The sequence below is a fragment of the Corvus cornix genome, chromosome 1 (assembly GCF_000738735.6).
Source record: "Corvus cornix cornix isolate S_Up_H32 chromosome 1, ASM73873v5, whole genome shotgun sequence".
Lineage (NCBI taxonomy): Eukaryota > Metazoa > Chordata > Aves > Passeriformes > Corvidae > Corvus > Corvus cornix.
The window spans coordinates 26,737,617-26,757,740 of NC_046332.1; the positions used below are offsets into that span (position 1 = coordinate 26,737,617).

General features: G+C 41.6%; 1 protein-coding gene across 5 annotated transcripts in view; it reads right to left on the reverse strand.

Annotated features, from left to right (window-relative positions):
* Positions 1 to 19,487, reverse strand: part of USF3 (upstream transcription factor family member 3) — a 33,999-nt gene extending 14,512 nt beyond the window's left edge. Inside the window, exons 1-5 of one of the 5 annotated variants that reach the window (XM_039559645.1) lie at positions 19,403 to 19,487; positions 7,386 to 7,458; positions 5,260 to 5,324; positions 3,294 to 3,322; positions 877 to 959 (exon numbers count right to left, since the gene is read on the reverse strand). In XM_039559645.1, coding sequence (XP_039415579.1) covers positions 877 to 959; positions 3,294 to 3,322; positions 5,260 to 5,324; positions 7,386 to 7,400 — 192 coding nt within the window. In that variant the 5' untranslated portion in view covers positions 7,401 to 7,458; positions 19,403 to 19,487. Of the gene's footprint in view, positions 1 to 876; positions 960 to 3,293; positions 3,323 to 5,259; positions 5,325 to 6,216; positions 6,351 to 7,381; positions 7,459 to 19,402 lie in introns of those variants that run through there. The other 4 variants (XM_010396066.4, XM_010396067.4, XM_039559638.1 and 1 more) reach the window with 4 other exon arrangements.
* Positions 19,488 to 20,124: the final 637 nt, after the last annotated feature.

Consider the following 20,124-nt stretch of genomic DNA (forward strand, 5'->3'; position numbering starts at 1 on the left):
GTTTTCTTTTGGTTTGGGTTGAGTTTTTTTGGAGGTTGTTTATGCAAGATGAACTACAGGTTTTTTGAGTGATACTGACTCTAAAATGCCATGAGATTTTACAGAATAACATTTTCAATGCTGGAGCCAACACTTCCTGATGCCCAGAGGTGGATAATACTAAGGCCACAGATCCTGAACAGCCAGCACCATTTCTTGTTCATCAGCCCAAAATTCATGTTCACTAATAAACATACACATCACATGAAATTTCCAGGATACTGCCTTGTAAATATTTTATTAGGAAAGAAACAAACATGAAACAACTACCCAGGGAGGTATATGCATAATTCTGAAAGTAGTATACTGGGGAATATGGGAAAAGAAAATAACCCATCCACAATCATCTTTTTATGAAACTATGCTTATTCTGCCTGCACAACCTTTGTTCACTTCTTAATTTCTTCCACTGTTCGGTAGGAAGATTCCTCTGTCTTGAAAAAGATGCTTCTGTGCATCAACCTCAGACCGTTTGTTTTGCTTCATCTTTTGCAAGCAGGGTGTCTTAAATTACTATTATTATCATTTCAGTTTCTGAATTGTTTTCAGGCCCTTATATGAAAGATGACAAAAATAAGAAGTCATATGCAACACTTTCAGATAAAATGCTCAAATCTGTGTAATTACATTTATGTGACCCTGCACTTCCAAATAGGAATTCTATTACAAACAGTCTTTTAAATACTAATAACTGGTAATATTTTTGAGCATATTAATTCAGACAGTTTTGCCTTGTTGCTAATACAAACAGTAAAATTAGTATTTATACTTCTACGGACAAAGAAACATTTAAACATTTGACAGGAAACTTGTATGCACCTCTGGATGGACACTCACCTGCTTAAGTGCTGGTGAGCAGGGAATGAGTTCTCCAATTCTGTTTATCCCAGCATTAATCTTCTTCTTTCGATGTCTCTCCACTAAGCAAAAATAATACGGACTGTGTCATCTGGTTGGGCAAGTCAGCACAACAGCAGCACAACTAGGACAATGTAAGGGCTCATTAATACATTATTTCATTACACATTGGAACCCGGAATAACCTGAGTGAGGAAAAAATTCCCCTAAAGTAAACCTCAGTTATCGAATTAATACTCAGTGGAAACGAGAGCTGTAATGTAAGGAGCAATATCTTTAAAAGGTGGAGATATTTTGGACCCCTTCATGAAAAAGAAAAGTCCCTACAAGTCAAAATTCAGGTTTTGAAACTGCTTTCTAAGACAGTTTCATGACATCCTTTTCATGAGGCAGATTGAATAAATTTAGGCACACAGAAAGCAAATGAACAAACATTATGGAAAGAATCAGTTTCAGATTTGGGAAGCAAACCCATGCCTCTTAAATACTAATGTCAAATTTAGCACCAAAAGAGAAATAATGTAGATTTTATCAGTCTCCAGGCTTAATTTTAAATTTATATTGACAGAGCAGCCAGCCAACACTGAACATAGCTGCACTTTAGCTTTATGGATTATCTGTTACTCTTTTCTATGTCCAAAGTTTTAACTGTTCCACAAGGTCTACCTGACTGGGACTAAAGACAATACTGAATGAAGAGTACTTCCAGTTAATTACCTGTTTTGGAGAAGGTCAGAAAATACTTCATTTATAGTCCTTTAGTGACATCATTTACCTATTCAATAGGTCTGAATATGGCAGAAAGGGTCTACACTTGAAGTCTAGGAGTGTACATACCTCTGGGCATGTTTCTAACAGACAGTATTTCTGTTTTCCATCCACCACAGTCAGCCTCTTTCAAATATAGTTAGCTCTCATGTAGCTATTTTTTTTTACTGAAATATTTTCATGCTCTATGTAAAATTAAAACTATTAGATGTCTTTTTTCAAAAAAAAACCTGGAAAAAATTCTGTCATGGCTCTGTCAGGATTCAAACCGTTGTGTTGTTCATTCATTGTGCTGAATGAACCTTTTTATTTGTGCAGTTGTTCTGCTTTTGGTGGCACACAGAAACAAACTATGACCTTCAGGTGAGTGTATTTCAGTTTGCTCCTTTACAGAAGACTCACTAATTTAATTTAAACAGTCTTATTTCAGTAGCCTGTCACTTCAATTTACTGCTCTCAAACTGGTTTTTTTTTTGTATTTCAGGAGAGACTGCTGGTGTTGACAGAGACAGGCCTAAATACACTAAACACAGCAAGACAAAGTTTCTTAGGCAAGAAATTTACCATATTAATTAGAGCAGCTCTGTAAAAATTAAAACACAGGACACCTGGAACTTAATCTTTATATATCTTACTAAAACATACAGATACCACAGTGTTTGTGAAGTGCTACTCTTTTGTTTTGAACACATTTGCCACACTCTACTCAGCTTGACCAGATATTAATGACTAAACAAGTATAGGGTTGGAGGGAGCTGGTCCCCACATACTGCAGAGTTCAGCCCAGGTGATAAATATTTTGAAGAGCTATCAACAAGTAAAACAGGAACTGGGAATTCCAGTGAAGCCAGCAATCTTAGAAGTAAACCTGATAAGACTGTTTCCTGATTCTTCTTAATTCTTAAGAAATTGGCCACACCCTGAGCTCACTCAAGAAGCACTACATTGCACAGGCTTCCCATGGAAACTGCTCAGTGGTTTTTCCAGGTGAGTTTGTTAAGACCACGTGATACTGCTGTTCAGTGAAAGAAGAACTGCCATCAATTTCCTGGATAAACCAGGCCAAAACCTGCCAGACTCCTCCCCAGTCCATCCCTCTTTTCCTACTTGTAGAAGATGCCATTGGCGCTAGACACTGACTGGGTGCTGCCTGAGGGATGCAGCTCCTGCAACATACAGCCAACATCTGCACAGAACTTCTGGGGTGTCAACAGCCAAGTGGGTGCCTTAGGAAGAGGCTAGAGGAATACTTCTAATCTGGAGAGCCTCTAAAGCTCTTAGGTAGGACACCTGTCACTATTTTGAGAGAGGTGGATATTAGTTGTGTGTGAATGACTTATTTTCCTTTGGAATTGAACACAGCTGAAATTGTTTACTTCTTAATTTACTAGCTTTGGAATGGCAGCGCATGGTGCTTCTTCATACTTTACCTTTGTAGTGTGGAAAATAGCCAACTAGAAACAATCTGCACAGATATTTTATGCAAAGACACAGAAAGGTGTTTGATAGGGTGAGGTTTTTTAAGTGCACTAAACTCCTATGGAGGAACCTTCTCCATGCAAAGTATGTTTTACTACTCCAAAGTATCTGTGCCTATTTCCAGACCAAACAAAGCATAATGTTCCTACCTGCATTATGTGTCTCCCGGTTTTTCTTTCTGTGAAATAGAAAGGAAAAAGAGTGATATGAAACTGAAGGCAAAAAATCTGCATACGAACAAATATTTATTTTATTATTTCTATTACAGCTAAAAATACTAAACATTATAGTCTGCTCCGTGAAAAAGAACAGCAGAAGTCACAATCAGATGTTCTTGAACATTGGTATTAAATAGTTCCTAACAAAAATTTATTTGTGCTCAGACTTAAATCAATTTCAGTATAACAAGGCACAGTGTAATATTCCACTTGATTATTGGTACATATTTATAGTGCAGAGCTGGGTCTTTATGTTCCTGTTGCACTATGAAGAGTTCAATAAGGCCAAAGATTTTAAAAAATAGTTCTGTTTCTGAGGATCAAGGCAGTTAAGTATTTTCTGAAATGTTGGCTTTTACATTCACTGGATCACTGAAACAGGAGAAAACTTCACCATGCACGTTGATTTTTCCAGCCACATTGCCTTCAAACATCATAGCTTCTGGTCTCAAAGATGCTTCCTTTATGAGAGAAACCAGAAATACTGTTCCTCTGCAGCTGCTGTTCTGTACTGTCTCAAAATTCTGTATAGGTGTAATTTGGGCATGTGAGGGTTGTCTTTGTTTTCAGATGCTCACCTGGGACTACTGGACTGATGTCAACAAATCATTGTGCAATGCCCCAAACTGCTTTGCGGGCAGTCAGTAAATTCCAAATGTGTACTCTACATATATAAATAAGATGTACTATACACATGCACTAAGACAAATACCTTCAGGAACTATAATGTAGCAAAGCATGTGGTTTCTGGAAAAATCAACATTCCAGAAAAAAAAACAATTTCAAAAAACTTCTGTCCAGCAGCACACTCCCAGTCTAGATGTCTGCTAGGGTACACAAAAAGCAGAGTAGCATCTTCTGCTGTCCTTTTCAACTGTTACAGAACAGTCCAGATGTAACAAGGAATCTGAGGTAAGAATGCAAGATACACGTGGAAGATGCGTGATTACTATGAGGCACAGTATCCTTCATGCTTTGAGTTGATACTTATTTCTGGTAACTCACTAAAGATAGCGTGCACCTGGAGTAACTTAGACAGTGATTATGAGACAGTAATGTTACTGTTACAGGTCAAACCCAGAGATATCTGCTAGGAAACAATGCTTAAAGATGATCATTAATACCAAATGTGCACAAGAATATAAGGACTGGAGAGACCCTTCTGTCCTTTGATTGACATTACCAATACAGAACATAAAATACTGAATTAGCTGGGTAAGAAAGCGTCACGAAATCCGGAAGACTGAAAAACTTTCTGTAGGACAAACCAGTGTTCTCTCTGAGCTTTTCTTGATCATAAATCATATCCTACCTGGTTACCTAGTATGAGATGAATGCTGCATTTAACTAAGGACTGAAGAACTCCCCTATCAATCAGGCATTAGATCAACCATGCTACTACAATGGAACGAAACTCTGGAAAAGTTGTAGTGAGCACTGAGTCACCTTGTTACAAATTTTGGTCATAGTGTGTTGCTGTACAACCTCAAGGTGCAGTTTGAGTTCCAGCAGAGATTTGAGATGTAAGATCCAGATTCCACTGGGAGTTGAGGAAGAGATCTAAATTACTCTGTCAAAATTAGTACAGTTACCCCAATATCTACAAGGAGCCTCCACAAAAATAGAGGCTGCACTCTAACCAAGGCAGAGAAGCAGTTTTACACACATCAGAATAGTCAGTGAAATAATTAAAGAATCTCTTTTGCATAAGTGACCCAGGTAGATATGTCTTCAACAAACAGACAGGGCAAGAGAAAACTTTTGGATCAACCCTGATCAACACTCAGAACTTCTTGTCCATACCCTTATTGCCAAACTTTTAGCTAGAAACTCCATAACTGCAACACGACCGCAGACCACAGAACTACGAAATAGTAATTTTCCCCCAGAAACTCACCGATGTTGCTTCTTAGTAGGTGTCTCATTCTCTGTCATCTCTGGCATGGTTTCAGAGAAGAGAGCCTGAGGAAAAATCATGGAAGGAATCAACAACTCCCGCACTCTTCTGAATTCTTAGCACATGACATTTGTTACAGGGCTTTGCCTTGGACCACAAGGACAGGGCCCTACTATAGCGTAGGCACAAGTCCATTCCCTTGACTCAGAGCAGCTGATTTGTTGAGCATTAAAAATTAAGCACATTACCTATGTTTTGCAAAATGTTTTGCAAAACCGGTCTGCGATGAACTGGTTTCCATTTCCTCAGTTACTTTAAATATAAAAACAATTATAATCCAAACCACTATAAGCGAACAAGAAGTAAAATTAAGAGTATGTAATTGTTTTTCAAATGGGAGGAGCAACAGCTGAACTCTCTCTTATCAGCCCTTCCTCACCGAAGATGCACTCAATTCCCAGTTCAAAATAAAGTATGAATGCTAATCAAAAAACAAGCTACAATGAGGACATTTCATTAACTACAAATTTAGAGTGCTCTAAATGTAGCAGATTACAAAACTTACTTACTATTAAATTACTGTACAGCTTGGTTACCTAGTATAAGATGGTACAGACAAACAGACAAAATGACATCCCCGATGTTCTCAGATATGTGAAATTCAGTTAAAATTAAAGTTATGAAATAAAGTTATACACAACAGCATAATAAATTGCACCTAACGTGTCCTCATCTTGAACAGATAGGTAGTCTCTATTCAGACAAAAAAAAATTATAAAAATACACAAAAGATGAGACTGTCAATGATGGTTGAACACATATCTTCCAGAGAAATGAATTTTAGAGAGCAAGTGACATAAATACACTGTAGATGACAACAGGAAAAAATAGATCTGTTTTTTGATGTCTGAGTTCCATATTTACTTTTATGCTTCTGTTCACTCTCTCACAACCAACCTGTTCTTGCAACTCTTCCCATGGGCCCTCAGACTCCTCGTGGCTTCACCTTTCCCTGGCTCCTCCCAGAAAACTCATCGGCTTCTTTTAACAGGCTTCATATCTTTAGGGTATTTTTTGTCTGTTTGTTTGGACTGCAAGGAAGTGGGGGTGGTTTTTAATATAACTTTCAACACCCAGCAGTTCTTAATGTAAACTGAGCCTACCATTACTGACACTGACATCAAAAACAAACCCCCAAATAATACCACTACAAACCAGAAAGCCAGTCACCTATAGAGCTCCCAAAGCACAAAGCACACACTTCACAAAGTGCTCCGTGCACAAACCTGTGTGTGTGTGTCAAACTAACAGAAATAATCTGTATTCCACCAGAACTGAATTCAGATACTGTTTTTCAGCCTTTATACTCTAGAAGTTATTTGAATGTACTGCATTCTGTAAAGATTAAAGAAGGAGAAACATTAGGGCTGATGCTGTTTACCACTCTAATCTTTAAGTACTTTCTCTGTTCCAGTGGGAGATGTTGGCAAACCATAAAATAAAGCAAATAGGAAACCACCTATGAATAAATCCAACTCGGGGAACTCAAAAGCACCTGCCAATTTCAGGAACATAATTCAACTCCACCTACACAACAGTGTCCACACCATCACAAAACTGGACACAATCCTTTCTGAGATGGGTTACAGCATTCCACTGCCCCACTGGGTGTTATACACAGCCTACCTAAACACAGCCACCCCAGCCCTCCCTAGCCCAGCAATGGGAGCATATCACTTTCTATTTATATCCCTCCACAGACTTTGCTTTCTCTGTGCTCACTGACCATCCTCTGCATAAATTATGAAAACACCTGACAGAGTTAACAGTCTTTTACCGTGGGAGAAAGCAGTGGTGCAACTTCAGCACTTCCATGCACTCTCTTATAAACTGTGTTACCTCATCTTAAAAACAAGATTTCTTCTCCTTTAAATCCAATTAGCTTATTTCACTAACAAATTTATTCTCGTGTACATGTAGTAAGATTAATCCAGTTGTTATCCCAGGTCCTCCAAGTTAGTGAAAACTCACAACTCTGAAAGCCAGGAAAGCCAGTTTCCCACCCAAGGCACCTGTAACTTATCCCTCCTATGTACAGCTGGTGATGGTCAGTAGTACTTACTCACTGATTCTAGCTGCATTCACTGTACCACGTGATGATGAAGGGGTTAGCTGGGAGACTTTAGCAGGTGAGCGATTCTGATTATAAAGAAAAAAAATAAAACCTGGTTAGAGCTCAGCCATCTTGGGCGCTGCTGGCAACCAGAGAGATGTTCAGGTGTGCATTGACTGAGGCCAGCACACCTCCTTTCAGCAGGGTTTCCAGTGTGCCAGAGCAGCCCAGCAGAATCTGTATCCATTAAGGCTACCAGCAGAGACAGGAGAAGCAGAGCAGCTACCTGGTGACACTACACTTGTATATCCATCACTGAGGCAGTACCTTGTGTATCAGGTGAGAAACAACTACTCAAGGGGGCAAAGGGGTCATTTAATTCAGTGTGTACAGTACTGTTTCTGTTCAGTGAGGTTGTGAGCACAGAGTACATGGGCATAGGTCTGGTAAAGCAAAGCTCTCAAACATGCTTAGAAAAAGGAAGATGCTGGATTGTATCGCGTGGCAGTCACACACCCCGTTTCTTGATTTCTGCACCACCTATAAAGACAGAGTTGATGTGTCTGTTATTGGGCATTATTAGACCACAGCAAAGATGCTGGAAATCAGAGCAGAAAGATAAAAAAGGTCTTAGTTTTGGTGAACTTAGCCTTTTTGAAAGACTAATGTATTCACCAAACAACCCTATTTTTTTAATTTTGCAAATTTATACAGCTTGAGAACCAAAGGACTATTTCTGTATTATAGTGTATTTAACATAGAAAGCATTAATGTGGATTTAGATGGCCAGCTACCATGCAGGGCTACAGAAAAAGCACAACTGTGTGAAGGTAAGGGTGTAAAAAAAGCACCCACCCACAAATACCCTTTCCCAGAACAGACACAGCTGTTCTGACTCCATTCACAACCCCATCTTTCCCCTGCCCTAAGTCACAGCACCCACTTCTCCCTCCTGACATGAGTTCTCCATACTCCTATATTTTGTCTTCCTCTGTGTCCACTCAGGAAAATGCTTTTTCCTAACAGCAGCATTCCTATCTCCCAAAGCCATGATATACACAATATTCCAATTGCCTTCTTTCTTGATGCTGAGCAGACGCCTAAACGATTGAGCAATTCATTGTATACGGTATTTTGGAAGATAGATAGATAGACAAGGCCTTAGTGAAAATTTGTGCTGTAATTTATTAATACAGTTTCTAACTGTTTTTTGATCCTGAGAAAGAATGGAAAATCTTTATTACATGTCAAAGACCTCACTTCTTTCTTCCTCCTCTGCCCTTTTTAAAAATTATGTCAGTAAGCTTCTTCCAAGTGATGCTGTTCCTTGCACATTTCAAGCCCTTTGCTGCCACAGTGGGTGCAGAAGCCTCACAAATGTAAACTTAAAGTCTGTATTTGATATGCTTCAGTTCCACTGGGATCTGCAGCCCATTTCATACAGGATACATGGCACAGGAATGCAGCAACTGTTACCCTAACTTCACGTTACTGTGGAATTACTTTAGGTGAAGTTTATCAGTTTACCACTCAACCAATGCTCCCACTTTTGTGGTCCCAATAGGAAAAAGCAAGGCTGTACACATTATCTAATTAACCAACTAGTTTATTTCGAGTTCCACTGAAAAGAGGTGGTTAAATTTGTTAAACAACACTTGTATAAAACTCTGGGCTTTCTACTGATGGATTGTACCATGAGAAACATGGCGAACTGAAGTGGTTTTTTCCCATTCTTATTCTGTAAGGACAGAAACCTTTGTGTTTTACTTGATACTCCATAAAACAGCTCAAGCTGGCAACACCAGGGAGGAGGTTTTTTTTAAGGGCTGCTGAAAAGATGGGCTTTGTGAACTAAAAAGAAAATAAAAATACTGCCTAAGTGGAGACTTCTGAGGGCTGATGAATGTTTATGCTCTCTCCATTTCCTCCCCTCATGAAGACCAGAGCTTTGACTGTGGGTTTCTCTTTACTTCTTCCACATCAAGTAATGCTTCTTCATGGCGAGATTCCTTCACCAATTCTCTAAAGCAGAAGACATGTATTTGCCTTATAAGCTCAGAGACAAATGTATTTTAAGTTCACTCATGAAATATGCTCACTTAACTCAGCTGAATGTCACCTGCAGAGAAAACATAGCAAAATCCAAATTCTTAAAACAGATGAAGAAGCAGCAACACATCATTTATATTTATTTAGTACCAAGCTTCCCTCAAGCTTTATGTAGTTAATAGCTTTTATGTCAACCTAAAATATTGATTTTAATTTAAATGCAATGGCATCCTCAGAAATTAAAGGATACTTTGTGTTCTGAAGATTTAACATAATTTAATCTCTTCTATAGTTCTGAAACATAGGGTATAAAACTTAAAACCAATTTGTTTAAGTGTCTTCTTGTCTACCACCCATCTTTGCTGGTATTATTCAGCAAATTTTATGAAATCTCTTCTTCAAAACATACACTCGGCAAATTGATGAAAAAGCTAATTTAGATTATTTTATTTGGCATTATTTTTTCACTCCTTATTTAGGAATTGTTTCCAAACTTAATATTCATTTTAAAAAAGAAAATAATTATTCCAATCTGTTATCTTTGGCTGTACAAAACAATCTTCCTCAAATTAGTAAGGCCATTCCATTCTTCTGTATCAGGCAGAAAGAATCTTTTTAATATGCAGCTACACATATTCTGTAAATCTACCAGCAGACCAAATCTTTCTTCCTCTTAATATCCTTCAGCAAGCTTATGCTGTAATTTCACAGTTCTTACTGCTTTTTATACCTCATGTAGTCAGCCTTAATGTAAAGCTAAGATCAATTCCAAGGCACAGATAAGAACTACTCAAATGCTTTTTTCTGAGAGTGTCTTCTTCATCCAAGCAACTCCTGGAACCGATGTTTCCAATCTTCCATGCACGTTTTAGAACAACCAGGGACTTAATCCAGGCTTTTAATGACAAGCAAGCTGCCCTCGAGATCAAGAGACACAATTTACTGCCCTTTCTTTATTCCCTCTTGGAATGGTTCTATTCTAATTTTGTATTTACATAATAAAATGACTGCAGGAAATGTAACTCAAAGCTTACCTTTGTGATTGTTACCTGTGTGTATTAACTACTGTGGCCTATCAAAGTAACCTGGAAAGACTATCATACAGGAAAATGAAAAAGGCTATTTTTCCTGGTAGGTAGAGAAATAAAATATCAATCTATCTATCTACCTATCCATTTGGTTTCCAAAGAAATTGAGGTTTTCCTATTACTGTGTCCCTTAATCCACTCCCTCACAACAACAGCTGGGTCCACTGACTGACCTAACTGCAACCTCACAAAGAGATGAAGTTCCCAGATGTTTACAGAAACCTGGGAGCGAGCACAGGAGGAGGAGTGAGGTCAGGTAAGGGATTGGACACAGCTGGGTCTGTGACCAGCTCTGGCTCAGAGTAGGCACAGCCACCTTGTGCTGAGGAAGATGCATGAGGGATTAAACAGCATGACAGATTTCTTTTGACTTGTCACAAAATACACATTCCTGATGCAAACCAGTTGAGAGTTTCCCAGGGCAACCAAACTGTTCCCAGAGCTTCTGCAAAAGTTAGGAAAAGAAATCCAAAGCCAATAAGCTAAAACTTGTTACACAGGGCAACTTTTTTTTTTTTAAAGGTGCTTGCAAATAACAGAAAGAAGACTTCACTGCTTTTAGATATTTTTACTCTGCCTCTTCTGTTTGGATTATATAAGCTCAAATATATTGGTATTTTTCCTCCTGATGACTTAAAGTAAAAAAGTTTTAGTAAGGCTCATATAAGAATATGCAAGAGAAATAGAAAGAAAATGTTTGGGGTTTTTTTTTGTAACAGCATTGGAGGAAGAGAAAGGGTAATTACTCAAGCGATATTCCCTCATATCTACATTAGTTTTGTTTTTATTTGTAATTTTCAAAATATCAAAGGCAATTGCTCTGACCATTTACTAATATGCAGTTGCAGGACAGCACGAGTGTAGGGTAATTCTGAGAAATCCTGACCAGATCTGCTTAAGCAAACTTCAGAAAGCAAAAAAAAAAAAAAAAAAAAGAAACTTCCCTGTTAAACACCTGAAGATCCACTTGACATATTTATTCTTTGTCTACTTTGTTGCCCCCCAAGTCTTCCTAAGTACAGCATCATTTCTTTTTAAACCTCAGACGAGGGGCAGAGAGAGAGCTCATGTCCACAGAACCAAGTCTCTTACTCACTGCTTATGGTCTGGGAAGTATTTAAGGAGAGGTATCTCTGGACGTTTTGCACCCAGATGAGAGCTGCTGCCACCCTCACACATTGTGCAGATGATCTTGGTACTGCAAACAGACTGAAGCACACACAGTGCAAGTAAAGGAAGATGCCTACAGGAACGATCTCCTGTGGTCTGGAGGAATTGTGACAGGGAAGCAGGTATTTGGGAACTGAAGAGCTGTAATTATGCAACCAGCACACAAGCCAGAATCACAAAGACCAGAAATCTCATCCACCTTAAAGAGTGTCCTCAGCTACTTGAGATCAAAGTAAGGAGAACATCACTCTTTTCTTTAGGAAATCAAAAAGGAATGACCAGGGAAATCCTCCTGATCCCCTGTTCTCCATGTATTATGTTGAGACTCACAAGTTACCACATACCAATTTCACTAAGAAGTGAGAAAGTATGAGAAATGTCTCTGTGTTGCAAGACAGTGCTCATCTCCCTGGCTTCCAAAGCCCAATGATCCGTGGTACACTTCAAAACAGAAAATTCTTTTCAAAGAGAAGATAGACATCTAATTATGCTGCGCTTGACAAAGGAGCCACAAGTGTGTTTTGGTGGTGAAAGCTAAGTGGATACAAAGTGAATTGCAGACACCTTCCTCCTAACAGGGTCATCGCCTCTGTGTGGGTTAGGGTTAGGTTACCTGTATCAGATGACAAAGATTGCCTGCACCAGGCTGAGGCTGAGAGTGCTCTCCCACTCACTCCTGTGCCAGAGCGTCTGTTGGTGAGCCCAACCTTGCAGCAGCATTGTTGCCTAAAGAACAAATAATTCTTTTCCTGAAAAAAGCTGAAACGTGTAAGTCATCATGGTCTCCCAGTACCGTGACCAAGATGGTTATTTATAACACAGAAATCCATCCATATATGAAAGCTGTATTTGAAACACTGAAGACTGACTGGATAAATGTAGAAGCTGTAAGTCACAGAATCACAAAATGGTTTGGGTTGGAAGGAACTTTAAGGAACATTCCAAGCCCCCTGCCATGGGCAGGGACACCTCTCACTAGACCAGGTTGCTCAGAACCCCATCCAGCCTGGCCTCGAACAGTTCCAGGCACAGGGCATCTGCAGCTTCCCTGGGCAACCTGCTCCAGCCAGAGCCAGTCCAATTCTACCTTCTCATGTGACCTTATCTACAAATGACATCTCTATTTAAAGAGCAGTACCTCATCACAGGGCCTAATAACCAGTTTAGAATTACAACATAAAAACATTCATTTTGGCTACAATGATTTAGCCAGAGCACTTTTCTTTGCTTCACTGCTTGGGTTTTAAGCTGAGCTCTTTTTGTTCTGCAACTACAAAGGATCCTCACAGTCTGTTTATAAAACTGCATACGATCCCAAGGAGGTATCAAGGCATTTTTTGACACGTGCCAAACTGCCTTGCTGCTCTCTCCTGAGGACTCTAACTAACAAGCAGTGCAAAATATCCTAGAACCAAAATGTTCAGGGCATCCAGAGAGTTTATGTGTCAAATTTTTTAATTCATCTTTTCAGATATGAGTCATTCAGCACAAAGGATTACACAGTCAAGTTCTTGAATATTTTATAGGCTTGGGGTTTGAGAAATCTGACACAAACTAAGAACTCATCAAGGGTTCATGATATAGGAAGCAATATTCCATGGGCCTGCACTACAAAGCCCCTCTACAACATGCAGAAGAGATCAATCCTGATATTCTGTTACAAACACTGCCCTTACAGAGTTAAGGGGTTTCCCTACGAATCGGGGCCAAAGGCAAAAAAGGTACCATAAAAGAGGAAGAAGGTACCATAAAACAGTATTTCAGTTTTAATGTATAAGCTCATCAAACAAACTCACTAGTTACACTTCAGTGAGCTTTAAAAAACAAGCGCACACACACTCTGCCCCCAAATCCAAGAAAACCAAACAAAACCCCCCCAACCTTGCAACATACATTTTATAGGCAGACTACGCACAAAAGGTTTTAGTGGGCAGAAGGTTGCTCATTCTCCTTCAGAACCTCAGTGCAATTACACCTTTGCTTTTCAGAGGTTTTTTTCTTGGACCCATAAAGTGGGTCCACTGGACAATTACTTCAGTTCCAAGAATAAAGGACTCATCTTGCAATCTGGATGTTTGACAGTTGTGAATAATACTGGCAGGGATAAAGTTGCACATTATTTCAATTATATTTAACACACAGGTCCAAACTAAAGATATGTGAGCCCAGCTGACCAGAGAAAGCAAGCATACTTTTGTAACGCTTTCAAAGAGGAAATTTAAAATCAAGATCAATGCCATGTTAGACACAAGAAAATGCAACTACTAGGTGCAAATCCATAGAAAACCTGAATTCAATTATTCCACCATTTAGGAACTACTTATTTAGCTTAGGAGAATTACTCTACATGAGCTACCCAGAGTAAATAAGTAGTTCTGAAAGCACTAGGAAAAGCAAACAAGACTACAGCAGAAATTTCTCCATTTCTGACAATGGAGAAGAAATTAAAACCAGATTTCAAAGTTACTACTTTGCAGAGGTCTGAAAGGAATGGATAAAGGGGACAGACTGATACCATGATCCTGCAAGTTTTACTTCATTAAAAAAATCATTCCATAAAATCAAAATGCCTTACCTCTACTCTATCTTCTTCTTTTATAACTGTGTGAAAACACCTCCTGACGGCCACCTAAGACTGACTTGGCAAAAATACCTTAAAGTGAAACTAGGAGTGGGAGAACTCCATTGCATTCCTTAGCTCACACAGTTAATACCTACAGGCTAGGAAACAGGGTGTCCTTCCATTCCCACCCAGAATAAAACAAAAGAACCACAAAGTAAGATGGACTGTAAAGCCTCTTGAGACAATTTACAAGTGGGATTCTCCCAGAGCCTTCTCTTCTTCAGGCTGAACAATCCCTTGGGCTCTCAAGACGAGAGATGCTGCTGTACCTTAATCATCTTTGTGGCCTTTCAATGGACCAAGGACATGGTACATCCATGTGTTTGTCGTACTGGGGAACCTAAAACTCTACATAGGATGCCAGTGGCAAGTGCAGTGGAAGGATCACCTCTCTCAGCTCACTGACACTCCTGTATCAAATGGAGCCCACTCACCACCTTTGCCACAAGGACACTTTGTTGGCTCATGTTCAGCTTGGTGTCTACCAGGTCCTTTTCTGCCAAGGTGCTTTCCAGCTGCATGGCCCCCACTATATATTGGTGGACTGAGTTGTTCTTCCCCAAATGCAGGATTTTGCCCTTGCTGAACTGCATGAAATTCCTGTCAGCCAATTTCTCCTAGCAATAAAGGGAAAAATCTATGAGATGGTTATCCTTCCCTACTGTCCCAACTCCTTCAAAATAATGCTGAGAGATGTAGCCTCTCCCCTGGTTCATGAGCACTCCTCACCCAGGAGGCCAGATGAGAACACTACTTCAACTTAAATTTTACTCTGCAGAAGGATCGCAGAGACACCCCACACTCCCAAATAAGTACACTGAAACAACAAGATTGCTTTTCACAGTGGCAGTGCTGGCTTAATATTTGTGAAACTATGACCCAAGATGATGCCAAAACTAGTTAAGCTTCTCCAGTTACAGAAGAAGTCATAGCATTTACAGCAGGTGAAAGAACTTACGTAGAAGAAGGAGGGATTAAGCTATAGATGCACAATAGTTAAACATTACTGAATTAAAGCATCTCTGAATATTAAGGATACTCCAATAGTGAAAATATGAAATGGTGTTCCTCATTGCTGATTTGGAGCCCTGTTTTACTATTGGAGTAAATGAGCAAGAAGAGCTGTAGCATGAAGCTTTTTAAAAGAACTGTGTTCAATTTCTAGCTAACAACGTCACTGATGCATGAAAGCAAAGCAGAGTCCAACTTCAAAGGTTGAAGGCTGGCATGAATTAAGTGTCCCTGAAGCCAACCACATTACAGACTACAGATGGAGGCAGACACCCCAACTGGACAATATTATTTTCACTTTAAATTTCAGCTTGAAGAATAAACAAATCTTTAAGCTCTCCTCTCCCCATAAAACCCCTACACTGCTATTAAGTGTGTCAGCAGGCTAATGGACAATGTTTTCAATAATCTTCTCATGGCACTGCCCACCACACCAAAAGCTGGAAAAACGGATCACAGGTACTGAGGAACCTGTATTTAGACCTAAAAGTTAATAGCTCCATACTTGGATCACTCCAGCCTCACTAGAGATGGACCACAAAGAACTCATTCAGGTTATCAGAGTAGCAGCATGAGTGAGACGTGCTTTTAGATGGAGCTGATTTCAATTCATGGTTTTCACGTTGGTCAGTTAACCTGACAGAAGTTCAGGTAACTGAGTGAGAAAGGCACTTGCTACCAGGAAGCATGAAACACTTTTAGCAGCCTAGTACTTTCTTCTTATCTGAATCACAATGGCACAAAACGTGGCTGATGTAAGAGATTGCCATCGAAAGTCATGGCTGCAAAAGTAACTCATTCACCTTGGAGGACTAAAGCCATAGCTTTTCACGCAGGAAACAAACCCAGTTTACACACAATTTGTCAATCTTGTGCACACAGCAGAACCTCTTTCGAGCTCACTCAAAGCATGACAACAGCACTACGCTGGTAAGGTAGCAAACCAAAGTACACTTTGGACACATTATATCCACATATAAAAGCTGGAATTGTATTTTAATCAGCAAGTTAAGTCAGCATTACATAAACTGGGCACTGCACAACATTTCCAAATCAAGGAGTTGAAACCTTTCCATGTTTTACTGTAATCTGAAATAGCTCAAACACCGCTTGAACACACACCCCCCTCACATTAAGACTGAATACATATCACAGCCCAGAGTTTCAGATGACACAATTTTCAATTAAATAACACTACTGAGCCATGTCCCTGATGAAAATGCCAGTGAAGTTGTGCATACAACCCAGATGTTTAAATGAAAATGGATGTGTAAATGTGTGCATGCATACCATCTAACAGCTTTAACATTCCTAATCTTTTCATAACAACTCCGGTTATAAATCTCAGGACTCTGAAGAAGTGTACTTGCCTCCAGCCAGATGGACTGTCTATCCATAGTATTGCCAGTCACTTTCTAACCGTAATTCTTCATCTCAGCCATGTTTGTGACTCCTTTATTCAAATTAAGTCCCTCAGGAACATGTTTTCCTATTTTGGAAGGTATAACTGTCCTTCAAGGCGGCACAGACTTCGTGGTATTTTTCACAAGTTCTTGCAACACAAGCAACCATTCATTGGGAAATCCTTCAAATCAAATGCTACGCTACTTAGATCTCCCCCCCCCCCCCAGCCAGGTGTCACTTACAAAGTTATTTTTAAGACCTTAAAAAGCACCACTGTAAAGAAATTAAACCACAGAATGGCTCTTGTCAAATCTAGCATGTCACAGCCCTTGACTTCCTCGCATGCCTATTTCTTTCTACAGCATCCAGCTTCAACTCACGTACTGTATTAATTCAGATCCAAGAGGGATGTGATTGGTTACAATGTCACACACCTTGTATCACAGCACTTAGCAAATTAAAAGCATGCTTAAATATTTGGAATGCACTATCCCGAATCTCTCTGTAGCCTTACTCATTATACTTCAGTATGTGGAAGCCAGAGGTGTTCTTACAACTTCAGCACATGGGGGAAACCATCAACAACCAAACAATGGTCAAAAAGTACCTCTGTAACTCCTCTGCCTAAAAAGAGTCAGGAGCATCCCCTACATTCACCCAAGAAGAGCTGAGGTGAAAAGCAGCTGAAGTAGCTCAGCCAGCAGTGCCAGCAGAACACATTCACAGAATCTTCGCCTTCTTGTTCCCAAGACATCTTTGACATTTCAGAACACAGCTAAACTTCAGCTACAAATGAGAGTCCACAATGCACACAGCAGGCATGGGCCAGGCACATGTCACAGGGCCACTCAAGTGACAGTCACTTCAGTCTGTCCCTGGCCAGCTCCTCAGAACACTACTCAAAAAACCAGGAAACAAAGCAGCAAACCCACTACCAAAAACTTACATCCTAATTATCTCCTTGCAGCTGTCAGACTCCTCCAGGATCCACCATCATTTTTCATCTATTCCGTTAAAATCTTCCCATGTATCCATAACCTAAGGGAATAAGTAAGTCTCTAAGGGAATAAGTAATTTCCAAACACTTCAAAATTTGCAATGTTCTTGTACTGCTTCACATACCTGACATGGTATTTGGAATACAAGCACCTTAAAAATCATGCTCACAACACGAGCATTTTTCTAAGCTTATTTCCCATTCAGTGGCAAACGTATTTTCAGTTGTCAAATCTATTTAATCCTGAAATGTACCTATGAATTATTGTTATGGCTCTAACTGAAAATAAAAAACTAAAAGTTCTAAATCTTTATAACAATAAACACCTACTCATAGGAAGTTTCTTCCTTCCCATTTGTCTGACTGCTGCACACAATTCACGAGCAAGAAACAAGGCTCTGCAGCTGGTTAAAGCGCTACATAACACAATCATATAAATAAGATGCTCCCAATGGCTTGTACATTAAAAGTAAAGCTAATATCGTGCTTCCAAAATAAGCTGTTACATTACCTGGCTTCTGGATGCTTAACTGTGCCATCATTAAGTTATCTCTGCTAGTAGTACTTAATAATTGCATGTCTAGATGAAGTCTAACAGAAATCCAAGCTATTATGTGAAAAGCAAAAGTTCAGTTTTGTGATTTTTGTAGTTATGGACAGAAACTCAACACGTCACTATTCCCTTTTTTTCGCCTTACTTCCAATTTTTCCCTACAGACTTCCCTGGACAACGGGCATCATGTGCCACGGCCGTATCTAACTGTAGGTATGTCAATGGACTCAGTTAATTTGTGCTGTCTGCCACAGGGAGCTGCTTTTTAAGTACCCTGCCCTTCATGTGAGCAGTAACTGAGTTGCACAAACACACTTCTGTTTGTCAACGTTGATTTCCATGAAACCGAAGCCTTCCAACTCTTTAAAACCTCTTCTACCGGCAAATTTAACTGAAATTGGCCCGAGAGCTAAAATTAGCCCCTGTTGATTGGAGAGAAAAGAAGAAATAGACAGACACATCCACCAGACTTCCTTCCTTAGGAGACCAAGCTTAAAACACGCCCAACAAGAAACGTTAGCTACCAGTGACCGAATTCTAAGTTAAAAAGCTGGCCCTGTACGTACAGCATCCTCTGAAGTGGGCTAACTTCCCGCTGGGATGTCACGCAACACGAGCACACAGCCGCGATGCGCAGAAGATCCCGTATCCCGGACTACGCCGAGAAGATGCTACGCTGCGGCGCAGTGCCCACCTCTCGCTGCCTCCGAAGCAAACTCCCTGAACGGCGACTCACGCTCAATCGTCTTCCAGCACCAAGACCGCAAAGCTATAAAAACACGCCGCTCTCCAAACCTTCACCGCCGCTTCCCCCGACTTTACCTCACACCAGCCCTGGCACCCAAAGCCCCCGCAGCCGCACAACTCCTGGGGAGCAAAGCCCAGAGCCACGACCGCCCGGGGGGCAGCACCGCCAAGGGCCGCCCGCGCTCTGCAACTGCGCTCCGGCCCCACAGCCCCTGCCCGGGCCAGGCCGGGCACACCTGGGCCGGACAAAGGGGCACCGGCCCCACCGGCATCCCGGGGCGAGCGCGGCCCCGGCCCAGCGCGGCGCCCCGGCCCCGCTGCCGCGGCCGCTCCGGGTCCCTCCCGTCCCGCTGCCGCTCCCGTCCCCGGTCCCGCCGCCGGCACTCACGGTCGGGCCGGGCGCGCTGCGCGGCGGCCCCAGCGCCGGGACCATCCTCCGCCGGGCGGACACCCCGCGCCAGCCCCGCCGCCGCCGCCTCCGCGCCGCTGCCCGCCCGCGCAGCCCACCCTGCTGCTCGCGCCGCAGCCAATCGCCGCGCGCGGGGCCAGCCCTCGCGGCCAATCAACAAGGGCCAGCCCCGGGAGGGCGGCGCTCGCCCTCAACTGGGCGGGGAGGAGCAGGCGCGGGCCAATCGCCGCCAGAAACATTGGCGGCGCGGGCCAATCAGAGGGCAGGGAGGCTGCGACTGGCGTCAACAAGGTAAGGTGGCCGAAACAGGAACTGGCGGGGAGTGGCGTCCCGGGCGGCCAATGAGCGCGGCGGGAAGAGGCGCGCGAAGGGGCGGGCGGCAGCTCTTAAAGGAGCAGCGGCCGCGCGGGGACGGGGAGGGTTGTGGTGGTGGGTTGGCTGTGCGGGACATCATCGGCACCGGTGATGGGGGAAGGACCGCGTGTCATTGCTTGTGCGTGTTTTGCTTGTCAGGTGAAACAATCCCGTCCTGCCAGGGCAGCGGCGCGGCGGGCAGACCCGAGAATCGCCCGAGCGCTGCCCTTCCCCGGCCTCAGCCGCGGGGTACATGAGAGACCTCGCCAGCATAAAACAGCGTTTGTGCACTGGCGTGCTGCCCTGCGTCCTCGGCAGCCGGCGTTCTGCAAAGGAATGGGGAGCAA